Source organism: Saimiri boliviensis, chromosome 17, assembly GCF_048565385.1.
Source record: "Saimiri boliviensis isolate mSaiBol1 chromosome 17, mSaiBol1.pri, whole genome shotgun sequence".
NCBI classification, from domain to species: domain Eukaryota; kingdom Metazoa; phylum Chordata; class Mammalia; order Primates; family Cebidae; genus Saimiri; species Saimiri boliviensis.
Window position 1 is genome coordinate 21,932,640 of NC_133465.1, and position 13,862 is coordinate 21,946,501.

General features: G+C 45.3%; 1 protein-coding gene across 3 annotated transcripts in view; it reads left to right on the plus strand.

Moving 5' to 3' along the window:
• RPA1 (replication protein A1) overlaps nucleotides 1–13,862 on the plus strand; it is a 58,406-nt gene that overhangs the window by 24,204 nt on the left and 20,340 nt on the right. For all 3 annotated transcript variants that reach the window (XM_039475883.2, XM_074388351.1, XM_039475882.2), the window contains 3 exons: nucleotides 7,105–7,197; nucleotides 10,979–11,111; nucleotides 12,299–12,401. In XM_039475883.2, the coding sequence (XP_039331817.1) occupies nucleotides 7,105–7,197; nucleotides 10,979–11,111; nucleotides 12,299–12,401 (329 nt within the window). The remainder of the gene's footprint in view (nucleotides 1–7,104; nucleotides 7,198–10,978; nucleotides 11,112–12,298; nucleotides 12,402–13,862) is intronic.

The following is a 13,862-nucleotide window of genomic DNA, read 5'->3' on the forward strand; positions in this document are numbered from 1 at the left end:
AAATAGATGTACTCATTCTGTACTCCACTTGGCCTACATAAAAGGCAGCATACTGTGTACACTATCGTGTCTTCTTATCTGCTTTTATTTATTTATTATTTTAATAGAGATGAGACCTCACTGTGTTGCTCAGGCTGGTCTCAAACTCCTGGGTTCAAGCTGTTCTCCCACCAGCCTCCCAAAGTACTAGGATTATAGGCCTGAGCACTGCGTCCAGCCATATCCTGTTTTTAAAACATTTTTTGGCCAGGTGTGGTGGCTCCCACCTGTAATCCTAACACTTTGGTAGGCCAAGGTGGGCAGATCACTGGAGCTCAGGAGTCTGAGACCAGCCTGGGCAACAGGGTGAAACCCTGTCTCTACCAAAAATACAAAAAATTAGCCAGGCGTGGTGGTGCACACCTGCAGTCCCAGCCACCCAGGAGGCTGAGGTGAGAGGATCACTTGTGCCTGGGAGGCAGAGGTTGCAGTGACCTAGGGTCGTGACACTGTGCTCTCGCCTGGGTCACAGAGTGAGGCTCTTTTTTAAAAAAAAAGAAATTGGCTTAGAGCTATTTCTGTATATTCATATGTGCTTAAGGATCTATCTATCTTTCTTTCTTTCCTTTTTTCTTTCTTTCTTTCCTTCTTTCCTTCTTTCCTTCTTTCTTTCTTCTTTCAGGGGCGGAGTCTCTGTCACCCAGGCTGAAGTGCAGTAGCACGATCTTGGCTTACTGCAACCTCTGCCTCTCGGGTTCAAGCAGTTCTCCTGCCTCAGCCTCCCTAGTAGCTGTGATCACAGGTGCCTGCCACCATGCCTGGCTAGTTTTTGTTTTGTTTTGTTTTTTTGAGATGGAGTTTCGCTCTTGTTACTCAGGCTGGAGTGCAATGGCACGATCTCGGCTCACCGCAACCTCTGCCTCCTGGGTTCAAGCAATTCTCTTGCCTCAGCCTCCTGAGTAGCTGGGACTACAGGCACGTACCACCATGCCCAGCTAATTTTTTGTATTTTTAGTAGAGACGGGGTTTCACCATGTTAACCAGGATGGTCTCGATCTCATGACCTTGTGATCCACCCGCCTTGGCCTCCCAAAGTGCTGGGATTAAGGCGCGAGCCGCCGCGCCTGGCCCAACTGGCTAGTTTTTAAATATTTTTAGTAGAGATAGGGTTTCACCACATTGGCCAGGCTGGTCTTGAACTCCTGACCTCAGTGATCTGCCTGCCTCTACTTCCCAAAGTGCTAGGATTACAGGCCTGTGCCACCATGCCCCACCAGGATCTTTCTTTTGTTAAATGTTGACTCTGTGTTTCTTTTTTTTTTATTTTTTTTATTTGAGATGGAGTTTCGCTCTTGTTACCCAGGCTGGAGTGCAATGGTGCGATCTCGGCTCACCGCAACCTCCGCCTCCTGGGTTCAGGCAATTCTCCTGCCTCAGCCTCCTGAGTAGCTGGGATTACAGGCACGTGCCACAATGCCCAGCTGATTTTTTGCATTTTTAGTAGAGACGGGGTTTCACCATGTTGACCGGGATGGTCTCGATCTCTTGACCTCGTGATCCACCCGCCTCAGCCTCCCAAAGTGCTGGGATTACAGGCTTGAGCCACCGCGCCCAGCCTGACTCTGTGTTTCTTTTTCTGAAATCTAGTATCCCATTGTGTGGCTGTTGCGTAGTTTATGTAACCAGCCTTTTATTGGTGGACACTGGGTTGTTTTCATACTCTGGCTATGACAACAGCACTTCAGCGAATAACTATGATAACAGCACTTCAGCGAATAACTCCATAGCTGTTCAGGCATAGGGGCAGAGGGGCTTGCTTGCTGGAAACGAGATTGGTGGGTCACTGGGTAAGTGTATCTGTGCCTGGCAGCGTTAGATGGATTCTCCTCCATCACATACTACCATTTTGTATTTCCACTAGAAATGCATGAATATACACTAATTTCTTCACAGCTATGCAGTAGCTTGTCCTTTGAATTTGTATTGATTCGATAGATGAAAAGTGTTATCTGCTATAGTTTTACATTTGTATTCTGAACGAGGGGAGCATCCTTTTAAATGCTTAAGGGCCCTTTGATTTTGGTTTTAGTCTCTGAACGAGTCCTATATAGTAATATTGCCCATTTTTCTTTTGGGTTGTTTATCTTTTTCTTCTTAATTTCTGGGAGTTCTTTAAAAAGTAGGGCGATTAGTCCTTTGTCCCTGATATAAGTTATAGAATCTTTTTGACTTTGCTTATGGTGGTTTGTTTGGTTTGGATGGGTTTTTATTTTTGTTTGCTGTATGGCAGCTATTTAAATTTTTCATGTAGTTGGGGGTATTGCTTGAGCCTGGGATTGCATAAGCTCATTATGGCAAGGCTTATAGTGAGCTACGATCATGCCACTGCACTCCAACTTGGGCAACAGAGCAATACCCTGTCTCAGGGGAAAGAAAAAGAAAAAGCAAAGAAACATAGGGCTGTGGAAGAAAAATTCCTTTCTTTCAATACCCAGTTCCACTGGCCCTTCCTTTTCTTCAGTGTCTGTTAAAGCTGAGAGGGATGAGAAGATTGCTGTTCAGGATGACTTACTATCGAATTTCATCGTAACCAGATCAGTGAGCCAATGTGGAAGTAGTTTTCTTATAGTGACTGCTACATTACAGGGTATTTCACAGCAGTGGTTTCTCTATTGGGAAAGGAAGCACACTCTGTACTAGTGGGTAGAGAACTAAAGTTAAATTTGTATTTTCCCAGCACCTAATCCAGAACGGGTGCCATGCGAGGTGGCCAGTACAATTACTTGACTAAGTCCAGCCCACAGATAGGAGGAATTGCAAAATGTGCATTGAAATTGTCTTGACTGAGTGCGGTGGCTCACACCGGTAATCCTGGCACTTTGGGAAGCCAAGGCAGGTGGGTCACCTGAGGTTAGGAGTTCGAGACCAGCCTGGCCAACATGTTGAAACCCCGCCCTTTAAAAAAATACAAAAATTAGCGAGGTGTGGTGGTGAGTGCCTGTAATTCCAGCTACCTGGGAGGCTAAGATCGCGCCACTGCCCTCCAGCCTGGGCAACAGAGTGAGACTCCATCAAAGAAAAGGAGGGAGGGAGGGAGGAAGGAAATTTTCTAATGGTACTCCTACCATGTTAGGTAAAGGTATTTATAGAATTTTCAAAGTGTGAGAAATAAAACTTCAGACGTAATACGTGCTTCATACTATATTGAATTGGATGATTTTTAAGTCTCCCATATTTGCCAGTATATTTTTGTCTGTGTATAAGTTCAGCGTACCTATACTGTGGCTAACAATATTTTACTTTGACTAAAATTTGTTACACAATACTTAGTCATTAGTGTTACCCATTATTGGAATTTCTTTCAGCCTCATTTCTTCTGTTTTCTGCCAAGGGCAATAGTAATTATTGGACTGCCTCTTCTACATACTGTTTGTAGTTGTTAAGAAAGTACTTACTAGGCTGTGCTCAGCAGCTCACACCTCTAATCCCAGCACTTGGGGAGGCTGAGGCAGGTGGATCACCTGAGGTTGAGACTTTGAGACCAGCCTGACCAACATGGAGAAACCCCATCTCTACTAAAAATACAAAATTAGCCGGGCATGGTGGCCCATGCCTGTAATCCCAGCTACTCGGGAGGCTGAGGCAGGAGAAACGATTGAACACAGGAGGAGGAGGTTGTGGTGAGTCAGGATTGCACCACTGCACCTCAGCCTGGCAACAAGAGCAAAACTCCCGTCTCAAAAAAAAAAAAAAAAGTACGAGTAAAAGTTGAAGTTTTTGTTGCTCTTATCCTCCATTGTGTATTTAGCAAATTTTTCTATGTGATGGCTCACTTAACCATTATGATGATGGAAATGATAGGTATGAGTGTAAGTAATTTGAGGAGCTGAGAGTCTGCTCTGAGATGTCTTATTTCCCCCCGAGGTCAAAGCCAGCGACACAAAGCTAGCATAGAGCAAAAGGGTCTTTAAGAACCTTGAAGTTGAGCTGTCTTACTGGAATGGTTTGATGTGGAGGTGACACAAAGCAGATTTTTCAGAAGTGAAGTCTCTGCATCACTGCTTTTGGTGTGATTTAATTTTTAGAAGGGTTTTAGCTGTAGAGCGAGTTTTTCAGGTCTCGTGGCCAGCAGCTGTGTTGCAGTGCATTAACGGAAAGGTGGCTCTTGCTATTTGGAATGCACCGCATTGTTGCAGTCCATTTGGCTGAGGGCTGCCTCTTGTCTCCGGAGCCAGATTTGCACAGCTGGTCCAAAGCAGGAGTTAAGGATTGCTCTAGTAAGTGGATTAGTGGCTTTTCCTAATTGCCAGATCTCATAACTGGAGTTACGGCCGCCAGGACTGCTTGTTCCCAGTTAACAGTGACGTGGGCGATGGTGAAGTGCGTGAAGTGCATTTTCCAGGTGAGGTCCTGCATTTCAGCTCTGCGACTGCAGCAAGCTATGTGGCCTCTAACCCAGCGTCCTCATCTGTTCAAGGGTATGATAATCATGTTTCTCATAGGGCTGGCAGGCACTGGAGTAGTGAAGGTAACCTAGTACCTGAAGCAGGCTGAGCACTCAAAGAAGGGTAGCTGTTACGCATGCGTGTCATAGGGCTTGACTGGAGACTCGCTAAATAAGCTGTGCTTCGTTGAATCTAAGAATACAGTGATGATGAGACTGTACCATTATATTATGTACTACTAAAAAGAAATTGTGGTCAGGCGCGGTGGCTCAAGCCTGTAATCCCAGCACTTTGGGAGGCCAAGGCGGGTGGATCATGAGGTCAAGAGATCGAGACCATCCTGGTCAACAAGGTGAAACCCCGTCTCTACTAAAAATACAAAAAATTAGCTGGGCATGGTTGTGTGTGCCTGTAATCCCAGCTACTCAGGAGGCTGAGACAGGAGAATTGCCTGAACCCAGGAGGCGGAGGTTGCGGTGAACCGAGATCGCGCCATTGCACTCCAGCCTGGGTAACAAGAGCGAAACTCCGTCTCAAAAAAAAAAAAAAAAAGAAATCGTAGTAAGACATTAATTTTAATTTACATGTTAAAATGTGAAAAAAAAATGTACGTCTTAGAATAGGTAAACCAAGGTAAGTCACATTTTTAAGAATTGGGTTAAAATATACCTAACATGAAATTGACATTTGACTATTTTGAAGCCTACAGTTCGTTGACATGAAGTCTATCAACACTGCTGTTGTACAGCCATTACTCTCTGGCTCCAGAACCTTCCATCATCCCAAACTGAAATTCCCATTAAACTTCTCCAGCTCCAGAACCTTCTCATCCCAAACTGAAACTCCTGTGCCCATTAAGCACCAACTCTCCATTCCCACTCCTGCCAGTCTCTGGTAGCCCCTCTTCTACTTTCTGCCCTTGTGAATCTGTCTGTGGTAGATACCTCTTAAGAGTTAGTTACATTTTTATAGAAGTTGAATCTATGTGCCGAGCAAGATCGGATGACCATGTCCTTTTCAACAAGGTACTTGAACAAGCAGACACGATCTGAGGAGGGGATTTTCCAGTTGAGAGATTTTGGAGGCCGTAGAAGAGAGGGAGGAGGCGGGAAGGAGAATACGGAGTTTCTGTAGCTCTGTGGTGCTCGCCTGTGTTTGAATGTTTACATCTCTGTTCTTTTGAATACAAGTCAGGAAGCAGGTAACGATACAGCTTTTGTTCTATTTCTTTCCAACCACTTAGCCCCAATACCATTTACTGAGCAGCTCTTCTTTTTCTACTGATTTTAAGAAAAGGTTCACTGCAGCATTTTAGACTGTTCCTTCACAAGATGCATTGTCAGGGAAGAGCAGTTTCCCTTGCAATTCTGTGTGACGCTTTGTAAATTCGGAGGTAATGGAAAAGCCAAAATGTAAACACAAAAATTTCACTCTCAATAATCTGCCTCTTTTTCTATGTAAATAAGGTCTCAATTTTTCTCTCCATAGGAAGAACTAAACAGTTCTATTTAACCTTTTTAATTTATGCTAAATTTACTCTAATGGCACGGCCGCCTCTCTTTTAGTTGTGCCAGTTAAGCGTAGTATTGGCAGAAGTCAGTTGAATCAGTGTGTAATGTGCCCATTTGAGTTAGGACCTTGGAAGACGCAGCAGGAACGTGAACTCAGCAACTGGAGAAGGCAGAGGCAGGGTGGCAGGCGGGACGCTCTCCCAGCTGTGCGTGCCATTTTTGTTCTTGGGCACGCTAGGAGATTTTTTTTGAGTTGCCTTTGTGTGCTGCAGGTACTCTTTGGGAGCTGCCCAGATGAGGTTGACTTCTTCCTTTTAGAGCCGATCACGAAGGCAAAGTCAGATTCCATAAATCTGTTATTTCACAGAATGAGGCGTATTTTACAGTTTTCACATTCTTCAGCTTCATAAGCGTTTGTGCAGAGTGGTGGGCAAGTAAGACTTTTACAGTATGCATTTCTTATTTTCTGCTTGAGATTAGAGACATGCTCATTTCCCCTCCTTTCCTTTTAATCTTCCTGTTTCCTTGACACACCTGCTTCTGAACCCCATTCTCGTCTCTCCCCGCTGTGACAGTTCACCAGCACTTCACGGTACCCGAGACTCTTTCAACTCGTATTTTCCACCAACTGTCAGTTGCAAAATAAGGTTGCTTTGTTTGGGAGGGAGAGGGTAGAATCCTTTCTGAGCGTCTCCTTTTCCTTTGAAACAGGAGCACTTCAGAGACAATTGAACTGCTTTTAGGTTTTTCTTACCACCCAGCTTTTTCTTCTGATTGATCCTGCCGTGAACACACGGTTCTGTTGATGACATCGATTTGTTGCTATGGAAATAGTGGTAATGTCACAGATTCAACCCAGTGACTTTACTGCAGGTTGCTGCAGGAGAAATGGGCAAGGCTTTAGGGGAGGACCCCATTAAAACTGAAGGCTATCAATTAGAAGCAGGTGAAAGGTAAATGGAGCCAACCTTTTGTGTAATGAAAACAAAAAATGAACCCCTAGCAAATTCACTGCCTGCGGTTGAATGCCTCAGCAGGAATTCTAACCCATGGGAGTCTTTGACAAAATTAAAAAATGCACTTTTTCCCAGAGCATGTCTTCTACCCAAGTTTAAATCTCTTAACCCAAATCTTGTGCACTAACATGGGCTTTCCCCTCTGATCTTCAGGACATGGGCAGCAGCAGGTGGCTCCTCCTCCAGTTCCAGCTGCCAGCCCAGCGAGCAGCAAGCCCCAGCCACAGAATGGAAGCTCAGGAGTGGGTAAGACGCCACACAAGGACACGTGTTGACCGTGTGTGTCAGACTCTTGAATAACGTTTTGAAATTGAATCTGGGACTAACGGGAGTTTTCCAAATGCCATTTATTACAGGCTGTGTTTTGCAAAGAATTAATTCTGATTCATATTGTACAGTATGTGACTGAAAAAATGACTAAAGATTATCTTTTTGTTTGTTTTTCTGAGGCAGGGTCTTGCTCTGTCACCCAGGCTGGATGGAATGCGGCAGTACCATCACAGTGCGCTGCAGCCTTAACCTCCCAAGTAGCTGGTACTGTAGGCACGTGCTACCATGCCTGGCTAATTTTTTTTGTGGAAATGGTGTCTTACTATGTTGCCCTGGCTGGTCTGAAACTCCTGGCCTCAAGCAGTCCTCCATCCTCAGCCTCCCAAAGTGCTGGAATTACAGGCGTGAGCCACGGTGTCCAGCCAGATTGTCTTTTAAGATACTTAATGTCTTTTAAAGACACGTCAGCCTTTTAAAAAAATCAAAATGAAGGCCGGGCGCGGTGGCTCAAGCCTGTAATCCCAGCACTTTGGGAGGCCGAGGCGGGTGGATCACGAGGTCAAGAGATCGAGACCATCCTGGTCAACATGATGAAACCCCGTCTCTACTAAAAATACGAAAAATTAGCTGGGCATGGTGGCACGTGCCTGTAATCTCAGCTACTCAGGAGGCTGAGGCAGGAGAATTGCCGGAACCCAGGAGGCGGAGGTTGCGGTGAGCCGAGATCGCGCCATTGCACTCCAGCCTGGGTAACAAGAGCGAAACTCCGTCTCAAAAAAAAAAAAAATCAAAATGCTCAATTCTTGTTGGTAGTTTATCAGGTAGTGTCTTAGTTTTTCTCATCGGGTTTGATACCCCCCGACTTTGTGTGCACTTGCATTCCCTTTAGGTTCTCGCCCTGTTAAATCTAGCTTACCTCTCCAGCTGTCCCGCTGGGGGCCCTCATGGGCGTTTTTTGTTTGCTTGAAGACAGTATCATTTCTGTTGGTCATAGGTTCTGCTCCTCAGTCTCGTGGATGAGAAATCTTTTTTACTTTTCTCTGCAGCCAGTCCCGAGCAGCCTTAATGGAACCCTTTTGTTTACTTTCTGGCCTAAAGTAAAGGAACCTCTTGATCTGAGAAGTCACCGTTGAAAATTTTGATTTGTAGAATGCAGTTGGATTTATTTTTAGAGGTCCTCTTTTCTGTCACAGCTTCCATACACCTCCTCTCCTCCCCTCAACTATTAGTTTCTGTTTTTCGGTGCTAAGATTCTAAGAAAAGCAAGGTTAAGACGTCACCAGTGTTTCTGTGACATTTTCAGGACTTTTCCGCCATTGTTGTTTTAAATCTACCTTGCAGTCAGTCTCTCTCTCTCTGTCTCTCTCTCTCTCTCTCTCTCTCTCTCTTTCTTTCTCTCTCCCCCCCTCCCTCCCTCCCTCTTTCCTGCCTTCCCTCCCTCTTTCCCTCCCTTCTTTTATAAGTGTATCTATTTACTACACACAACTCTCAAATTCTATACTGTGGGCCGGGCACGGTGGCTCACGCCTATAATCCCAGCACTGGGGGAGGCTGAGGTGGGTGGATCACTTGAGGTCAGGAGTTTGAGACCAGCCTGGCCAACATGATAAAACCCGTCTCTACGAAACCCCGTCTCTACTAAAAATACAAAAATGAACCAGGCATGATGGCGTGTGCCTGTAATTCCAGCTACTCAGGAGGCTGAAGTATGAGAATCATTTGAACCCGGGAGGCAGAGGTTGCAGTGAGCTGAGTTTGCGCCCGTGCCCTCTAGCCTGGGCAACAGAGCAAGACTCTGTCCCAAAAAGAAAAAGATAGATACTGTTGAAGAGAGTGGTGAACTAGACTCTCTAAAGTGATAAATAATCACTTCCTGAGGCTGTTAGACAAACAGTACATTATTCATCTCCCTCCCTCCACAGAATTATATTTCTGGTTGTCTAGCTTTGCCTTATATTAAAATTTATTTTTAAAAGCTGGGGCTGGGCGCAGTGGCTCACACCTGTAATCCTAACACTTTGGGAGGCCAGGGCAGGAGGACTGCTTGAGCCCAGGAGTTTGACACCAGCGTGGACAACAGAGACCCCATCTCTATAAGAAAAAATTGTTTAAGAATTAGCTGGGGGCCGGGCGCAGTGGCTCAAGCTTGTAATCCCAGCACTTTGGGAGGCCGAGGCGGGTGGATCACCAGGTCGAGAGATCGAGACCATCCTGGTCAACATGGTGAAACCCTGTCTCTACTAAAAATACAAAAAATTAGCTGGTCATGGTGGCGCATGCCTGTAATCCCAGCTGCTCAGGAGGCTGAGGCAGGAGAATTGCCGGAACCCAGGAGGCGGAGGTTGCGGTGAGCCGAGATCCTGCCATTGCACTCCAGCCTGGGTAACAAGAGCGAAACTCTGTCTCAAAAAAAAAAAAAAAAGAATTAGCTGGGAATGGTGGTGCCTGACTATAGTCCCAGCTACTCAAGAAGCAGAGGTGGGAGAATCGTTTGAGCTCCGGAGTCTGAGGCTGCAGTGAGCTATGATCGTGCCACTGCACGCCAGCCTGGGGGACAGAGCAAGACCTTGTCTCCGTAAAATGAGTCAGTGAATGTTCCTAAACTACGTAGTGAAAGAAAATGAACTGGATTTGTACTGAGGGAAAGCTACCCAGCATGAAAAATTTGGATGAATGGATGGATGCTTGTGTGTGTTTTATAAAATTATATATTATGTATGAGTATACACACATACTCTACAAATACATGTGTTTCCTTACACAGTCTCGAGGTAATTACTGTTGTGTGTGTAACGACCTCTCTCGACTCCCCAGTTAGAATAGAGAATTTTAGGATCTAGAACACTTTTGTGGATGTTTTTTACTAATGACTATGAATGCCTTGAAGGGTGTGGCACAGGCTGTGGAAACTCAGTAAATAAGTACTGGGTAGATGGTGTATTAATACTTTCAGCCAAATTCTATTCCGAAGAGATGTTTTCATATAGAGGGTATGAAGTCACACTACTGAATTGTATTTTCTGAATTTGGAGGTTGAAGTTTTGCAGATACACGGTGCGTATAGCAGAACTCATCTGCTCAGACGCTCCAATTCCCAGTTCTTTCCCAGTGCAGGGCAGCTGCTTAGGTTTGGATGAGGAGGCAGAAGGGCCTTCGTGGTCACCCGCTTACATGTCTTGACCAAAAACTGACTCTTGCCCTTTGCACCCGAGTAGACTCAGCCTCACGGGCTCCGTGCTAGCTTCTGGTCCTCTGGCCACGTTGAGGCCTGGGAGCTGCCTGGGGGTTTGGAGGCGATCTCTTTGTGATAGACCCCTCACATCCTGTCCTGTCCCCCTGCTTTTCTTCTCATGTGACGAGTGCCTTGCCGTCAGTTTTACCAGTTAAGAAAGTTGATTTTCTTCTTCTGACCCGTTACCTTGCTCGTTGGGGCAAGAGAAGTGTTTAGGAGGGCAGCCTTCAGAAAGAGCAGTGTCTGGATTCATTACGGCTATTACCTTGACCTCAGGGCTGACGTGAGCAAATGTTACAGTGAACTTCTGTGTGCGCAGCCTTCATTCTAGATTGCTTTTCTAGCCTCCAGCCTCCCTCTCTATTTGATCTGCATATCTCTTGCATACTAAAAAGGAAAAGCTTTGCCTGTCATGTTTATAATTTCACTGGTGGCACCTCAGTAATTTAGAGTTATTGTAAAGCTTACTATAAAAAAGTTAAGTAGAATAATGATATTCCTTTTCGTTTGTATTTGTTTTTAAAGGTTCCACTGTTCCTAAGGCTTATGGTGCGTCGAAGACATTTGGAAAAGCTGGAGGTCCCAGCCTGTCCAGCACTTCCGGGGGAACACAGGCCAAAGTGGTGCCCATTGCCAGCCTCACCCCTTACCAGTCCAAGTGAGTTGTTGCATAGGATAAGTTCCAGGTGTACCTATAAAATAGAGAAGTCACTGTGGACTCTTGAGTTTATTCATGCGTGATCCTCAGGGTCACCTCCAAATAGAATGAGTTTACTCTTTTTCTTTCATTTTTCTTTTTCTTTTTCTTTTTTTTTTTTTTTTTTTTTTTGAGACAGAGTCTCTCTTCTTCCCCCAGGCTGGAGTGAGTGCAGTGGTGCAATCTCAGCTCACTGCAACCCCCACCTCCCGGGATCAAGTGGTTCTCCTGCCTCAGCCTCCTGAGTAGCTGGCTTACAGGTGCCCACCACCATGCCCAGCTACTTTTTTTGTGTTTTAGTAGAGACGGGGTTTCTACTGAATTGGCCAGGTGTGGTGGTGCACACCTTGTAATCCCAGCTACTCGGAAGGCTGAGGCAGAAGACTCGCTTGAACCTGGGAGGTGTAGGTTGTGGTGAGCTGAGATTGCGTCACTGCACTCCAGCCTGGGCGACAGTGATTCCTTCTCAAAAAATAAACAAAATAATTTGCTTAGTTAAAAATTAGAGTTCTTTTTTTCAGAATTCTTTCAGATATGTTTCTATCCTCAATACCTTGTAATGTAGGAAAGAGATTTCTCCCTGTGAAATGAGGTGCCTATGTACCTGGTTCAGGTGTTCAGGAAGGCACCGGAAGCAGGGCTCAGATCTTCTGCCTCCTCTCCTAGCGGCCTCTCCGTAAGGTCCTGCTGCCGCAGCGTGTTTCACGGATGGCCCGCCGACGTGATGTATTTATATTCCGTGTGCGCGAGAAATGAGACGGAAGTTTGACACCAGTTATATCAGTTCCCATAATTGAAAACTCTGGTACAATCTAATTGCTGGTGTTACTGTATTTCTAGCTTAGAACCTTTCATTAAGGGGATATTGTTGCCTTGGAGATGCTTTTTGGAGAAGGGAGAGAGTTCATAAATTTACTCGTTTGACAGGAGAATGAGTTAGTGTTAAATCACCTTGCATGTTTTACTATTTGCTTATTCTGTAAACTGTCAAACCCCGTGTGTCATCTTTGGGTTTTAATTAGCTGGATTAAAATACCGGTTGGAAAATGGAATATGTGTAAGATGAGAAAGGCTGTAGGAAGATGATTTCTCACTTGATCTTTTCCAAGTAAGACTCCAAACACTAATATAATGGATTTGGTTTTTAGGTGGACGATTTGTGCTCGTGTCACCAACAAAAGTCAGATCCGTACCTGGAGCAACTCCCGAGGGGAAGGGAAGCTGTTCTCTCTAGAATTAGTTGATGAAAGTGTGAGTATTTGCCAAGTAGGGAAGTGAGAGTTGTGGACTCTGAGAAACAAAAGCCTCAGCTCCGTGGGCCGAAGGGGCAAAGAAAAACAGTAGGCCAGAGAGATGCGCGGCTGTTTGTGCTTCTCCCTCTGACCTGGCCCTTTGATGCTGTCTGGAGTGGAGGGTTAAAGGTCATAAATAAATCTTTGATCTTAAATGACAGTGTTTGTAGCAGTAGAAAGTAGTTTTCTAAATCTGTAAGCAGCCTCTTGGGCACGAGAAACTGGAGACCGTCTGATTTGCTGGCAGGCTCCGTCGAGGCCCTGGGAGGTGATACCTGCTGATGCGGAGAGTGGAGCTTCCAGCCACAGCAGAAGGCACACAGTTGTGACCTTGAAACGGGAGTGGTTTTGTGGGAAATGGGTTCTGACTGTGCAGATTCTCTTACTTGCTTTATTTAAACCAAACAAAACCATGACAATGAGATAGAATTCCTATGCCATAGAATCATGACAGTCTTGATAGCTGTTAATCTGTCCATTTCAGGAGCTTTAGACCAGCCTGTCCAACATAGTGAAACTCCATCTGTACTAAAAATGCAAAATCTGTCTGGGCGCGCTGGCTCATGCCTGTAATCCCAACACTTTGGGAGGCTGAGGCGGGCAGATTACTTGGGGTCAGGAGGTTGAGACCAGCCTGGTCAGCATAGTGAAACCCAGTCTATACTAAAAATATAAAAATTAAGGCCGGGCGCGGTGGCTCAAGCCTGTAATCCCAGCACTTTGGGAGGCCAAGGCGGGTGGATCACGAGGTTGAGAGATCGAGACCATCCTGGTCAACATGGTGAAACCCCGTCTCTACTAAAAATACAAAAAATTAGCTGGGCATGGTGGCGTGTGCCTGTAATCCCAGCTACTCAGGAGGCTGAGGCAGGAGAATTGCTGGAACCCAGGAGGCGGAGGTTGCGGTGAGCCGAGATCGCGCCATTGCACTCCAGCCTGGGTAACAAGAGTGAAACTCCGTCTCAAAAAAAAAAAAAAAGAAAAAATATAAAAATTAGCTGGGCTTTGTGGTGCATGCCTGTAGTCCCAGCTACTTGGGAGGCTGAGGTAGAAGAATCACTTGAATCCAGGAGGCAGAAGTTGCAGCAAGCTGAGATTGCACCACTGCACTCCAGCCTGGGCAGCAGAGCAAGACTCTATCTCAAAAAAAAAATAGAAATAATAGTACATTGATTTCTAAAATGTACTTCAGCGTTCCTTTCAAACTGCCGCATATTTCCTGTTTATTCAAACTCCCAAAGGCAGAGAAAAGAATAGATTTTCTTTGGGTGAGGGGAATGATGGTGTAACACCCAAAATGTTTGACTGTGGTGGCAGAATCAATATTAGAACCTTTTTTTTTTTTTTTTAAACCAATTACCGCTCTAATGTATGATGGTTGGCTACAATTTCAGCCATTTAAGTTTCTTGTCCACCTGTA